The 14987-nt window shown below is 41.3% G+C and overlaps 1 protein-coding gene across 2 annotated transcripts in view; it reads left to right on the top strand.

Annotated features, from left to right (window-relative positions):
• The first annotated feature begins 862 nt into the window (after positions 1 to 862).
• LOC128699026 (carbohydrate sulfotransferase 10-like) overlaps positions 863 to 14987 on the top strand; it is a 74373-nt gene continuing 60248 nt past the window's right edge. The window contains exons 1-2 of one of the 2 annotated variants that reach the window (XM_070096763.1): positions 863 to 1020; positions 3822 to 4221. In XM_070096763.1, coding sequence (XP_069952864.1) covers positions 3880 to 4221 — 342 coding nt within the window. In that variant the 5' untranslated portion in view covers positions 863 to 1020; positions 3822 to 3879. Of the gene's footprint in view, positions 1021 to 3647; positions 4222 to 14987 lie in introns of those variants that run through there. The other variant, XM_070096765.1, reaches the window with a different exon arrangement.

Consider the following 14987-nt stretch of genomic DNA (forward strand, 5'->3'; position numbering starts at 1 on the left):
AGCGGCGGTCGCTTGACCACGTCGCATACTCGTACTACATCTGGGATCAATTACTCGCTGTAGCAGTAAACAAGATATTTGCCCCTTCTGAGAGGGTTGGGCCCCTCAGGGCTGAAAGGGGCTGAAAGGGGCTGAAGGGGGCTGATACTCCCCTCCTGGAGAAAATTTCTCCACAGCAAAGGTCGAGACTTAGCTCCTGGCCCCGCCTCTTCACTGATCGCTACTAAGTCCTCTCTCTCTCTCTCTCTCTCTCTCTCTCTCTCTCTCTCTCTCTCTCTCTGCTTCCTGAGCTTTGTCATACCTCATCTTAAAGCTATGTATGGTTCCAGTGTGTGTGTGTGTGTGTGTGTGACCCAACAATTAATATTTGCACCAGTAACTCATAGTAGTGACCGGGTTCGGACGTGTGAATTGCTCATTACTCTACAATTTGTTCATGACTGTAGCCATGTATAAACGTAAGTAACTTTACGCACATGATTCATTACCTTCGTAACTTGCTCAGCTATCAAAACTTTAGGGTCCAGTCCCTGGACCCATTATGTACCTCTGTAATTTTTTGACTGCCACCCACAGGATGGGTACGGGGTGACTACCACCTACAGGATTGGTACGAAGTGACTACCCCCCACAGGATGGGTACAGGGTGACTACCTCCCATTGGATGGGTATTTGGTGCATAATAAACGTATTAAACTAAACTTCACTGGGGGTGGAAGGGCTTTTGATTCCGGGAACTGAAGTTAACCCTACACTTCCTGGATCAAATCTTATGTCTGCTTCCCCATAAATAAAAAATAAAAGCAATAACTAGCAACTTGTTACAACTAACGGTCAGATGAGGCGGCAGCCGCAGCTGTGTCAGTGAGCAGTGTGCAGTGAGTGGGTCAGGTTAGACCGCATGCGGCAGCCGCAGCCTGAAATTAAGGGGGGAAATGACCTTCACTATACGACTTTTGTTCCCTTCATGCGATTTAATATACACAATAGAACATTACTTTCTTATTGCGAACAATAGAGGTAAATACGTTACTACGCAATGCTCAGTGATCAATATTAATCACAGTGGAAGATATTCGTTAAGTGAGCGGATTAATGATACTCGTTAAGTGAGCGGATTAATGATACTCGTTAAGTGAGCGGATTAATGATACTCGTTAAGCGAGCGGATTAATGATACTCGTTAAGTGAGCGGATTAATGATACTCGTTAAGCGAGCGGATTAATGATACTCGTTAAGTGAGCGGATTAATGATACTCGTTAAGCGAGCGGATTAATGATACTCGTTAAGTGAGCGGATTAATGATACTCGTTAAGTGAGTGGATTAATGATACTCGTTAAGTGAGCGGATTAATGATACTCGTTAAGCGAGCGGATTAATGATACTCGTTAAGTGAGCGGATTAATGATACTCGTTAAGTGAGCGGATTAATGATACTCGTTAAGTGAGCGGATTAATGATACTCGTTAAGTGAGCGGATTAATGATACTCGTTAAGCGAGCGGATTAATGATACTCGTTAAGTGAGTGGATTAATGATACTCGTTAAGTGAGCGGATTAATGATACTCGTTAAGTGAGTGGATTAATGATACTCGTTAAGTGAGCGGATTAATGATACTCGTTAAGTGAGCGGATTAATGATACTCGTTAAGTGAGTGGATTAATGATACTCGTTAAGTGAGTGGATTAATGATACTCGTTAAGTGAGTGGATTAATGATACTCGTTAAGTGAGTGGATTAATGATACTCGTTAAGTGAGTGGATTAATGATACTCGTTAAGTGAGTGGATTAATGATACTCGTTAAGTGAGTGGATTAATGATACTCGTTAAGTGAGTGGATTAATGATACTCGTTAAGTGAGTGGATTAATGATACTCGTTAAGTGAGTGGATTAATGATACTCGTTAAGTGAGTGGATTAATGATACTCGTTAAGTGAGTGGATTAATGATACTCGTTAAGTGAGTGGATTAATGATACTCGTTAAGTGAGTGGATTAATGATACTCGTTAAGTGAGTGGATTAATGATACTCGTTAAGTGAGTGGATTAATGATACTCGTTAAGTGAGTGGATTAATGATACTCGTTAAGTGAGTGGATTAATGATACTCGTTAAGTGAGTGGATTAATGATACTCGTTAAGTGAGTGGATTAATGATACTCGTTAAGTGAGTGGATTAATGATACTCGTTAAGTGAGTGGATTAATGATACTCGTTAAATGAGTGGATTAATGATACTCGTTAAGTGAGTGGATTAATGATACTCGTTAAGTGAGTGGATTAATGATACTCGTTAAGTGAGTGGATTAATGATACTCGTTAAGTGAGTGGATTAATGATACTCGTTAAGTGAGTGGATTAATGATACTCGTTAAGTGAGTGGATTAATGATACTCGTTAAGTGAGTGGATTAATGATACTCGTTAAGTGAGTGGATTAATGATACTCGTTAAGTGAGTGGATTAATGATACTCGTTAAGTGAGTGGATTAATGATACTCGTTAAGTGAGTGGATTAATGATACTCGTTAAGTGAGTGGATTAATGATACTCGTTAAGTGAGTGGATTAATGATACTCGTTAAGTGAGTGGATTAATGAATGGTTGTGAAGACCGACCAGTGATGAATATAGATTTTGTTAAATTTATTATTATTATCATTATTATTATTATTATTATTATTATTATTATTATTATTATAACTTAGCGATAAAGTTTCTGATCGAAAATGTTACACAGACGTAAGTATATTTATGAGTCGGTAATGTTGCAGTTTGTGAGTAATGTTTCACTATGTGAGTAATGTTTCACTATGTGAGTAATGTTTCACTATGTGAGTAATGTTTCACTATGTGAGTAATGTTTCACTATGTGAGTAATGTTTCACTATGTGAGTAATGTTTCACTATGTGAGTAATGTTTCAGCTCATGTGAGTAATGTTTCAGTTCATGTGAGTAATGTTTCAGTTCATGTGAGTAATGTTTCAGTTCATGTGAGTAATGTTTCAGTTCATGTGAGTAATGTTTCAGTTTATGTGAGTAATGTTTCAGTTTATGTGAGTAATGTTTCAGTTTATGTGAGTAATGTTTCAGTTTATGTGAGTAATGTTTCAGTTTATGTGAGTAATGTTTCAGTTCATGTGAGTAATGTTTCAGTTCATGTAAGTAATGTTTCAGTTTATGTGAGTAATGTTTCAGCTCATGTGAGTAATGTTTCAGTTTATGTGAGTAATGTTTCAGTTTATGTGAGTAATGTTTCAGCTCATGTGAGTAATGTTTCAGTTTATGTGAGTAATGTTTCAGCTCATGTGAGTAATGTTTCAGCTCATGTGAGTAATGTTTCAGTTCATGTGAGTAATGTTTCACACAAAACTCATAATATTATGCCCAAGGTTTATGTATATTATTATTTAATATTCACATTATTCACTGCAAACAAAGTGCTTGTTACAAACAAATTTTTAAATAAGTACTGTTGACATTGTTTGTCAGTGCTGTATGACCCTTGTATGTCTTAGTTATGATTATATTAATATTTGTTATTCTGCCGACAAAAAATTTGTAATTGTATTTGGGAAGGTCATGGGTGAGAGCATTACTAATATATAATGTATCCTGAGAGTTATAACCAGCGGAACAATAACTGGCATCAGAAAGCTGCTCGTTGAAGCTTGATAACTACGGTGTTGATTTACTGTGAAATATGTACCACCTTCAGAGGGTTGTCTTGATGCTGGAGGGCTGTTGTTAGTCTAAGGAATCAAGGCTGCCACTTCCCTTCCTTAGATTTAACCTGAGTCCTTACAATCCGTAGGCGCTGCAAGTATAGTGATTCCCTGTACTTGAGTGTGAAGCAGCCTTAGTACAGCAACATGAAGCGTAAGGAAGTCAAGTTGTGGAGGAAGCTGAGGTTGAACACTGTGTTGATCCACCGTGCTGTTCTTGTGGTTATAACTACAACACTCATCATATATGCACACTTCCTGCTCACTCATGAACTACTCTCTACACCACCACGACCTCAACATCACAATTATTCGAGTGAAACCCCCTCAAGACGAACAGTTAGAGGCCACAATGTTAACACCACGAAAAATATGACTGGTAATGAAAGAATGTTGCGGAAGGTTAAGTTAGTCACATACAAACCTCTTCACCAGCCTCGATACAGACTTACCAATGATTCTGTGTTACCACAAGTTCCTTATTGTACGGTAAGTGTGTTTACTTTCTGTGCTCCCACTGCTTCCCTGTGTTTCCTGGGTAAGCACTAAACGTGTAGTGGTCAAACAGCGTGCGGCCAGGTTGGATCTGAGGAAGTGGAGGGAAGAACCGCTTCCTTGGATCTAGAGACCCACGCCAGCACCAATGCATGAATTTGTAAATACGTGAATTACAGATAAATTAGATTTTGATAAATTTGAAAACACGCAGTTAGATCGATAATAATAAAAATAATAATAATTATTATTATTATTATTATTATTATTTGTTAATTAAAAACGCCAAATCCTTTGGGTCATACATAGTGACATTTATTGGAGAAGCGCTAAATCCGTAAAGATTATTCAGAGCCTGGAGGACTGGGAGACATAACTGCACCACATGCTCATCCTGTGAACCACATGCTCATCCTGTGCACCACATGCTCATCCTGTGAACCACATGCTCATCCTGTGCACCACATGCTCATCCTGTGAACCACATGCTCATCCTGTGCACCACATGCTCATCCTGTGCACCACATGCTCGTCCTGTGAACCACATGCTCATCCTGTGTACCACATGCTCATCCTGTGCACCACATGCTCATCCTGGGTCTTGATCACTCTTCACTTAACTTAGGTACATCACTTCAGATACTCGAGTTATTTCATATATTACATTTACATCATACAATATGAAGAAACAATCTTCAGAAAATTCATGTACCTTATTGCTACTAAATAGCAAATCAGGGAACGGGTGGGGATTGAACCCAAGGCTAGTGAGTCATGAAACTTCCATGAGTTGTTTGCAGTCGTGTTATTAGGATTTCCTGAGTTATTAAATAGCACTGGATGAACTAATAGCATTAGTTCATCCAGCCGATGAAAGATATATATGCTGTATCAAGATTTCTGATTTCTTAAAATTAATAGTGAAATGGTTTGGCATTTTCCATATGAGTTTGTATGGAGGTGCCACAACGAAGATTAATGTTTGGACTCTCTTATGATATAACGTGCCAGTATATGGCCCTATTAAAATCATATGGCCCTGTCTCTGTCCACACGATCACATGGTCCTGTCTCTACACAATCACATGGCCCTCTGTCCACACGATCACATGGTCCTGTCTCTACACAATCACATGGCCGTCTGTCCACACGATCACATGGTCCTGTCTCTACACAATCACATGGCCCTCTGTCCACACGATCACATGGTCCTGTCTCTACACAATCACATGGCCCTCTGTCCACACGATCACATGGTCCTGTCTCTACACAATCACATGGCCCTCTGTCCACACGATCACATGGTCCTGTCTCTACACAATCACATGGCCCTCTGTCCACACGATCACATGGTCCTGTCTCTACACAATCACATGGCCCTCTGTCCACACAATCACACACTTCATATTTTTATACCCTAATCGTCAAGCAATGACTATTAGGTTATATTTTTCATTAGTAGTTCAATACCTTATGTACCACATCCAATTAAAGGCTCCTAACAGGTTCAAGAAATGGAAGCCGAGTTATGATAGGTTAGTAAATTACAGTGGTAATGAACTACAGTGTTTAAAGTGTAATGACCAGAAAATATATTAGTTGTTTATGTGAACATAAATTCACTAACAAAAACATTGAAGTGTAACTTATGTGTTTGGTGAGTTACTTATAATACCCAATATTTACTTATGTATGGTACTTGGTATATTTCATATGTAATTGATTTGCTAGTTCCTATTTGTTTGCTTGTACCTTTGACAGCTTTTTTGTTAAACCTGATTGAGAAATTAAAGTGTGTAATACGGTGCCCGTGGCCTGATCGCTAAAGCTGTCGCTGCACACGGCGAGGGTCTGCGTCCGATTCCCGGCGCGGGTAGACACATTGGGCGTGTTTCCTTACACCAGTTGTCCGTGTTCATCCATCAGTAAAATGGGTACCTGGGTGTTAGTTGACTGGTGTGGGTTGCATCCTGGGACAAGGACCTAATTTACCCGAAATGCTGAGCATAACGAGGGGCTTTCTATATAGTAGTATGTCAATGATGCCATCTATGGTCTGTATACTTTGTACCTGGAGTTTACCTGGAGAGAGTTCCGGGGGTCAACGCCCCCGCGGCCCGGTCTGAGACCAGGCCTCCTCCATGTACTTGTAGTAAATAAAATTTTTATTATTATTATTATTATTATTATTATTAGTTCAGCTAAGTCATACTTGCGTGGGCCTATGTGAGAGGGAAACTTAACCCTAATTCCCCTTTTATAATATCTTGGATTCACCTGTGTCTAGCTTCATTAAGCATATCTCATTCAGATCTCTGGCTATTTACAGCCAGTAATGTGGGAAAAGTCACATACATTTAAAATGTCTGTTGTTGTTTCCACAATTTTAGGAGAAATAAACACGACGTGGAACAGTCCAGTTTGTAGTGTGGAAGCCCAGTTATAAATTGCATCTCATCTCGGAATAACGCCAGCATCAGCTGGTTTATGGTAACAGCGCTTCCTGTCTTGCCACTGTCAGAATTATGAGGGAGCCATCAGCGTAGATCATTTGTGTGATATTTTTAGTCTGCAGGTACTGTAGGTGTTCCAGAGCACAGAGTTTAGATACATGCCTACGATGAGGATTGTGCACCAAGTGATTTGGTGACTTCTCACATTATCATAGCTCCTTGATATTGTGAGAAGTCACGAAAACGCTTGAAATTTCACTTTCCTTTCACAGTGGTTGTTTGGCATATTCTGATATCATCTGTTTACTGTGATCTTATTGCATATTATATATATATATATATATATATATATATATATATATATATATATATATATATATATATATATATATATATATATATATATATATATATATATTTATATATATTATATATATATTATATATATATACATGTGTGTGTGGGGGGGAATTATCTGAATCCATTTTGATTCACTTGTCTTACAACACGGGCCAGTAGGCCTAGTCATTCCCCTCACGTGGTACCTACAAATATCCTCTGTGTCCTTTAATTGTCTGTCACGGCTTGACAAAGCTACTGTAGAGCGAAACGTTAATAGCAACTGTGTTCTTTTACCTAACACATTGTCGGCAGTTCTACTTTATTGGATCTTAGATATTGTTGGGAAAGTTTTAGTTTCTAATGATTTATTGAACAATGTTGCAATGGCAGGTGACAACATACGAGCTTCTATTTTTGTACAATAATGGTGATACATTAGCATAGCTACCATTCTCTTTTTCATTATAATATCGAGGAGAAATTGCCAGCAAGGTAGTCAGTCGCTTGAGGATTGCAACTCAGTATTTTCCTACTTAGACTTGATCCTATAGTAGAGAAAAAAATCATTAAATATTGTAAATCCTAATCTGATTTACAAACTCCGGGTCCTCAGAGCTTCTCTCGATACTTCCCTTTTGAAAATATATTTCCACAGGTGGGACCTCTAATATTAATCACTTTTATTGGTATTACAAAACATGCTCATTAAAATTTGAGACATTGTAAGTGGACTGTATAATGTAGAATGAACCGATAGAATGGAATGTTACATTGTAGTTTTATATAGAAATGGAGACAAATGTTATTAATGCTGCGCTACGTAACATACTAACCTGTGATGGACTTGTATACTTCTGTCTGCTCAGGCGCCCGAAATATGCTAAGAATATCTTTATTCCTCGTGGGAATACTGAAAGAGATATGACAACGTGAAGATGATTTATTATTTCTTCCATGTTAGTAGGTGGGGAAGCGGTGAATGGTGTGGCCATTTTCTCTAGACTCCTGAGGTACAAAGTTACAGTTATAAAGCACACTGACTCAGGCGGACTCTGTTCACCCTAACTCCACGCCAACTCGGCGTCATTCAAAGTGGCTGTGTTGACTTACAATGTTGTTAAATGACAGCTAGCTACTTTTACAAAAAAACTTTATCGAAAGGTAAATAATGTATTATAAATATTGTACCAGCGTGTATGTGTCACGTCACTCATCACCTGTGTCACGTCACTCATCACCTGTGTCACGTCACTCATCATCATACAAGTATTGACTGGGATCCAGCAGATATTGACTAATGCCAACAGGTATTAATTAGGATCAAACAGGTATTGACTTTGTTCAAACAGGATTTGATTACGATCAAACAAGTAATGGAAGGAACGAACGATTCTTGCATGTATAAAAGGAGACAGTAGATGGCAGAGAGAGACTAGCTCCCTTAAGGTTTATTATACTTATAGTCGGAGTGTAAGATACAAGATAGACGAGTTAAGATTAATTGTATGTGCAGGAAGCATAGATATTATTGCTTTAACAGAGGAGAAATTAAGAAATCAATATACTCAGTTAAAGAGAGAAATAAAAAGGGGGATAAGAAAAACAGAGATTATGAGGTTAAAGTCGCAAGGGAATGGAAGACTAACCCAAAAGGATTCTTTCAGGTATACACAAGTAAGATTAGGGAAGGATAGGACCACTCAAAAGTTGCTCTGGTCAGCCCATTGACAGTGATAAGGAAAAGTATAGATTTTTTAACACATACTTTCTCTCAGTTTTTACACAGGAAGATACTAGCGATATTCCAGAAATAATAAATTATGTAGAACAGAACGATCATAAACTATGCACAATTAGGGTCACAAGTGACAAGGTCTTTAGACAAATAGATAAATAAAATCTAACAAATCCCCAGGCCCTGATGAACTGTACGCTAGGGTTCTAAGGGACGTAAAGAGGAGCTTAGCAAACCTTTGGCTAATCTTGTTCAACTTATCACTACAAACTGGCATAGTGCCAGATAACTGGAAAATGGCAAACGTGCTACCTATTTACAAAGCAGGTGACAGGTACTTAGCTTCAAACTATAGACCAATAAGCCTTACCTCCATAGTGGAAAAAATTATGGAATCAGAAATTGCCGAGGCAATTCGTAGCCATCTTGATAGGCATAAATTGATTAATGAATCTCAGAACGGTTTTACAAAAGAACGTTCCCGCCTTACTAATATATTAATTTTTTTCACTAAGGTATTTGAGGAGGTAGATCATGGTAATGGATATGAGATTGTGTATATGGACTTCAGTAAGGGTTTTGATAGTGTCCCATATCAGAGACTATTGAGGAAAATAAGGCACACGGAATAGGAGAATTTTTTTCCTGGACAGAGGCATGGTTGACAAATAGGCAGCAGAGAGTTTGCATAAATAGGGAGAAATCGAAGTGGGGAAGCGTCACTAGCGGTGTTCCATAGGGGTCAGTGTTGGGCCCACTGTTGTTCACAACCTACATAAACAACATACATAAGGGAATAAGTAGTGACATAAGCAAGTTTGCAGAGGACGCCAAAATAGGTCGTCGAATTCATTCTGACGAGGACATCAGAACACTCCAGGATGATTTGAATAGACTGATGAGTGGTTGGAAAAGTGGCACATGCAGTTTAATATAGACAATTGCAAAGTTTTAAACATTGGACAGGAAAATAACCATGCCACATGTAAACTAAATAATGTTGATCTTAATATTACGGAATGTGAAAAGGATTTCGGAGTTCTGGTTAGTAGTAATCTAAAACCAAGACAACAGTGCACAAGTGTTCGCAATAAAGCTAACAGAATCCTTGGCTTCATATCAAGAAGCATAAATAATAGGAGTCCTCAGGCTGTTCTTCAACTCTATGTATCCTCGGTTACGCTTCATTTAGATTATGCTGCACAGTTTTGGTTGCCGTATTACAGAATGGATACAAATGCACTGGAAAACGTACAGAGGAGGATGACAAAGATGATCCCATGTATCAGAAATCTTCCCTATGAGGATAAACTGAGGCCCTGAAACTGCACTCTCTAGAAAGGCGTAGAATTAGGGGGGATTTGATTGAGGTGTATAAATGGAAAACAGGAATAAATAAAGGGAATGTAAATAGCATTCTAAAATTATCTAGCCCAGATAGGACTCGCAGCAATGGTTTAAAGTTGGAAAAATTCAGATTTAGGAAAGCACTGGTTTGGTAATAGAGTTGTGGATGAGTGGAACAAACTCCCGAGTACCGTCATAGAAGCTTAAACGTTGTGTAGTTTTAAAAATAGGTTAGATAAATACATGAGTGGGTGTGGGTGGGTGTGAGTTGGACCTGACTAGCTAGTGCTGCTAGGTCTGATGTCGTGCTCTTTCCTCAAGTAGATGTGATCCGACTTGACTAGGTTGGGTCATTGGGTTTACCCGGTGGGAGACTTGGACCTGCCTCGCATAGGCCAGTAGGCCTGTTGCAGTGTTTCATCTTTCTTATGTTCTTATGTATATATCACTTAGGTTCGTCAGGAAGCAGGACAAGTGTTTCCTGACGCGGGTCAGGAAACACCAAAAGCACCGTTGGAGCTTTTGGTGATCCATCCGACCGAAACCTTCCGCTAGCTTACCAGTCCAACTTGCAATACAGAGTGGGAAGTTATAAGGAGAGGAGGAGTTTGAGGTAATCAGTCCCTCAGCCTGATTACCTCAAACTTCTCCTCTCCTTATATCTTCCTGCTTTGTATTGGACTGATAAAGCCACTGTGTGGAGAAACATGCCTTCAACAAAGATTCCCATACGTTGCATAAGTGTCTCAATTCTTCAACTTGTCGGTTTTCAAAACGATTCATCACATAAGTTACAATGTATACATTCCTAAATATCAATCATCTCTATACAAACATTATATCATGCTGAAATTAAATTATTAGACTAGTGCAAGAGTTTGTCCGGTCCACATCATACCTTCACGATCATCTGATAAGATCTCGTCTCTGTCCATAGACCCGACATCCCTCAAAAAACAACAAATATTTATTAACAACTATTTAAACAACAACAATTGGACCATCAATGTCCCTACTTGAGTCACAAGTCAAGTTACTCTCCCTTATAACGGTGTCTGAGGTTCCAACTACCACCTCAGCCTCGCCAACACACCTCCAACACTACATATTCATATTAATATTTCTGTTTTAATGGGCAGGTATAATGTTTGTCAGGAAACAGGACAAGTATTTGCTGACGCTGATCTTAGTCATATGATGACCCAGAGCTGCAGGTTTTGGTCATCTGACCGAGACCTTCCACTGGCTTACGGTCCACCTCTTTAAAAATAATGGTTATTATTAGAACCGTTAGTTGTGTATATATTTTCTATTTTAATATACAGAGACTCGTTACTTAAAATAATCATTATACTTAATCTGATATTCATACAATTATATTATACTAACCAATTAAACATTCTAACGTCAACTACACAATGTCAAATAGATTTAAATACTCGTTTTAGATTCATCCAAACCCTTTGTAAAACCGGTATATATACACCTCAGTGTACATAACCTCCCCTGTGTATATACACCTCAGTGTACATAACCTCCCCTGTGTATATACACCTCAGTGTACATAACCTCCCCTGTGTATATACACCTCAGTGTACATAACCTCCCCTGTGTATATACACCTCAGTGTACATAACCTCCCCTGTGTATATACACCTCAGTGTACATAACCTCCCCTGTGTATATACACCTCAGTGTACATAACCTCCCCTGTGTATATACACCTCAGTGTACATAACCTCCCCTGTGTATATACACCTCAGTGTACATAATCTCCCCTGTGTATATGCACCTCAGTGTATATAACCTCCCCCTGTGTATATACACCTCAGTGTATATAACCTCCCCCTGTGTATATACACCTCAGTGTATATAACCTCCCCCTGTGTATATACACCTCAGTGTATATAACCTCCCCCTGTGTATATACATCTCAGTGTATATAACCTCTCCTGTGTATATACACCTCAGTGTATATAACCTCCCCCTGTGCATATACACCTCAGTGTATCTAACCTCCCCCTGTGTATATACACCACAGTGTATATAACCTCCCCCTGTGTATATACACCTCAGCGTATATAACCTCCCCCTGTGTATATACACCTCAATGTATATAACCTCCCCCTGTGTATATACACTCAGTGTATATAACCTCCCTTGTGTATATACACCTCAGTGTATATAACCTCCCCCTGTGTATATACACCTCAGTGTATATAACCTCCCGGTCCCATTGTGTATATACACCTCAGTGTATATAACCTCCCCTGTGTATATACACCTCAGTGTATGTAACCTCCCCCTGTCTATATACACCTCAGTGTATATAACCTCCCCCTGTCTATATACACCTCAGTGTATATAACCTCCCCCTGTGTATATACACCTCAGTGTATATAACCTCCCCCTGTGTATATACACCTCAGTGTATATAACCCCCCCTGTGTATATACATCTCAGTGTATATAACCTCTCCTGTGTATATACACCTCAGTGTATGTAACCTCCCCGTGTGCATATACACCTCAGTGTATCTAACCTCCCCCTGTGTATATACACCACAGTGTATATAACCTCCCCCTGTGTATATACACCTCAGCGTATATAACCTCCCCCTGTGTATATACACCTCAATGTATATAACCTCCCCCTGTGTATATACACTCAGTGTATATAACCTCCCTTGTGTATATACACCTCAGTGTATATAACCTCCCCCTGTGTATATACACCTCAGTGTATATAACCTCCCGGTCCCATTGTGTATATACACCTCAGTGTATATAACCTCCCCTGTGTATATACACCTCAGTGTATGTAACCTCCCCCTGTCTATATACACCACAGTGTATATAACCTCCCCCTGTGTATATACACCTCAGTGTATATAACCTCCCCTTGTGTATATGCAACTTAGTGTAGGCACGTCTCAGTATATATTCTCCTTCGAACATGCATCTCACTTTATATACAACCATGTATATGCGTGTATATGTATAAACAACAGTGCATACGAGTCTCAGTGTATATACACTTCAATACATAAACCCAGTTTTGCAACTCTCAGCAAAAAAACTTATATAGATTTCATACTCGGGTAATATTTTGACAATAGTCTGAAGGATACAGATGTTCAGTATAATGTTTAGATCTAAGCTACGATAACTGTAAGACTGGAGGTACAGTATGTTAGTGGCAGCAGTGATGCAACTCGGGCGCTCACAGCCAGCCACTGGAGGTACAGTATGTTAGTGGCAGCAGTGATGCAACTCGGGCGCTCACAGCCAGCCACTGGAGGTACAGTATGTTAGTGGCAGCAGTGATGCAACTCGGGCGCTCACAGCCAGCCACTGGAGGTTCAGTATGTTAGTGGCAGCAGTGAAGCAGCTCGGGCGCTCACAGCCAGCCACTGGAGGTACAGTATGTTAGTGGCAGCAGTGAAGCAGCTCGGGCGCTCACAGCCAGCCACTGGAGGTTCAGTATGTTAGTGGCAGCAGTGAAGCAGCTCGGGCGCTCACAGCCAGCCACTGGAGGTACAGTATGTTAGTGGCAGCAGTGAAGCAGCTTGGGCACTCACAGCCAGCCACTGGAGGTACAGTATGTTAGTGGCAGCAGTGAAGCAGCTCGGGCACTCACAGCCAGCCACTGGAGGTACAGTATGTTAGTGGCAGCAGTGAAGCCGCTCGGGCACTCACAGCCAGCCACTGGAGGTACAGTATGTTAGTGGCAGCAGTGAAGCAGCTCGGGCGCTCACAGCCAGCCACTGGAGGTACAGTATGTTAGTGGCAGCAGTGAAGCAGCTCGGGCGCTCACAGCCAGCCACTGGAGGTACAGTATGTTAGTGGCAGCAGTGAAGCAGCTCGGGCGCTCACAGCCAGCCACTGGAGGTACAGTATGTTAGTGGCAGCAGTGAAGCAGCTCGGGCACTCACAGCCAGCCACTGGAGGTACAGTATGTTAGTGGCACCAGTGAAGCAGCTCGGGTGTGCCCAGCCAGCCACTGGAGGTACAGTATGTTAGTGGCAGCAGTGAAGCAGCTCGGGCGCTCACAGCCAGCCACTGGAGGTTCAGTATGTTAGTGGCAGCAGTGAAGCAGCTCGGGCGCTCACAGCCAGCCACTGGAGGTACAGTATGTTAGTGGCAGCAGTGAAGCCGCTCGGGCACTCACAGCCAGCCACTGGAGGTACAGTATGTTAGTGGCAGCAGTGAAGCAGCTCGGGCACTCACAGCCAGCCACTGGAGGTACAGTATGTTAGTGGCAGCAGTGAAGCAGCTCGGGCACTCACAGCCAGCCACTGGAGGCAGCAGTGAAGCCACTCGGGCACTCACAGCCAGCCACTGGAGGTACAGTATGTTAGTGGCAGCAGTGAAGCAGCTCGGGCACTCACAGCCAGCCACTGGAGGTACAGTATGTTAGTGGCAGCAGTGAAGCAGCTCGGGCGCTCACAGCCAGCCACTGGAGGTACAGTATGTTAGTGGCAGCAGTGAAGCAGCTCGGGCACTCACAGCCAGCCACTGGAGGTACAGTATGTTAGTGGCAGCAGTGAAGCCGCTCGGGCGCTCACAGCCAGCCACTGGAGGTACAGTATGTTAGTGGCAGCAGTGAAGCAGCTCGGGTGCGCCCAGCCAGCCACTGGAGGTACAGTATGTTAGTGGCAGCAGTGAGGCAGCTCGGGCGCGCCCAGCCAGCCACTGGAGGTACAGTATGTTAGTGGCAGCAGTGAGGCAGCTCGGGCGCGCCCAGCCAGCCACTGGAGGTACAGTATGTTAGTGGCAGCAGTGAGGCAGCTCGGGCGCGCCCAGCCAGCCACTGGAGGTACAGTATGTTAGTGGCAGCAGTGAAGCAGCTTGGGCACTCACAGCCAGCCACTGGAGGTACAG

The sequence above is a fragment of the Cherax quadricarinatus genome, chromosome 55 (genome assembly GCF_038502225.1).
Source record: "Cherax quadricarinatus isolate ZL_2023a chromosome 55, ASM3850222v1, whole genome shotgun sequence".
Lineage (NCBI taxonomy): Eukaryota > Metazoa > Arthropoda > Malacostraca > Decapoda > Parastacidae > Cherax > Cherax quadricarinatus.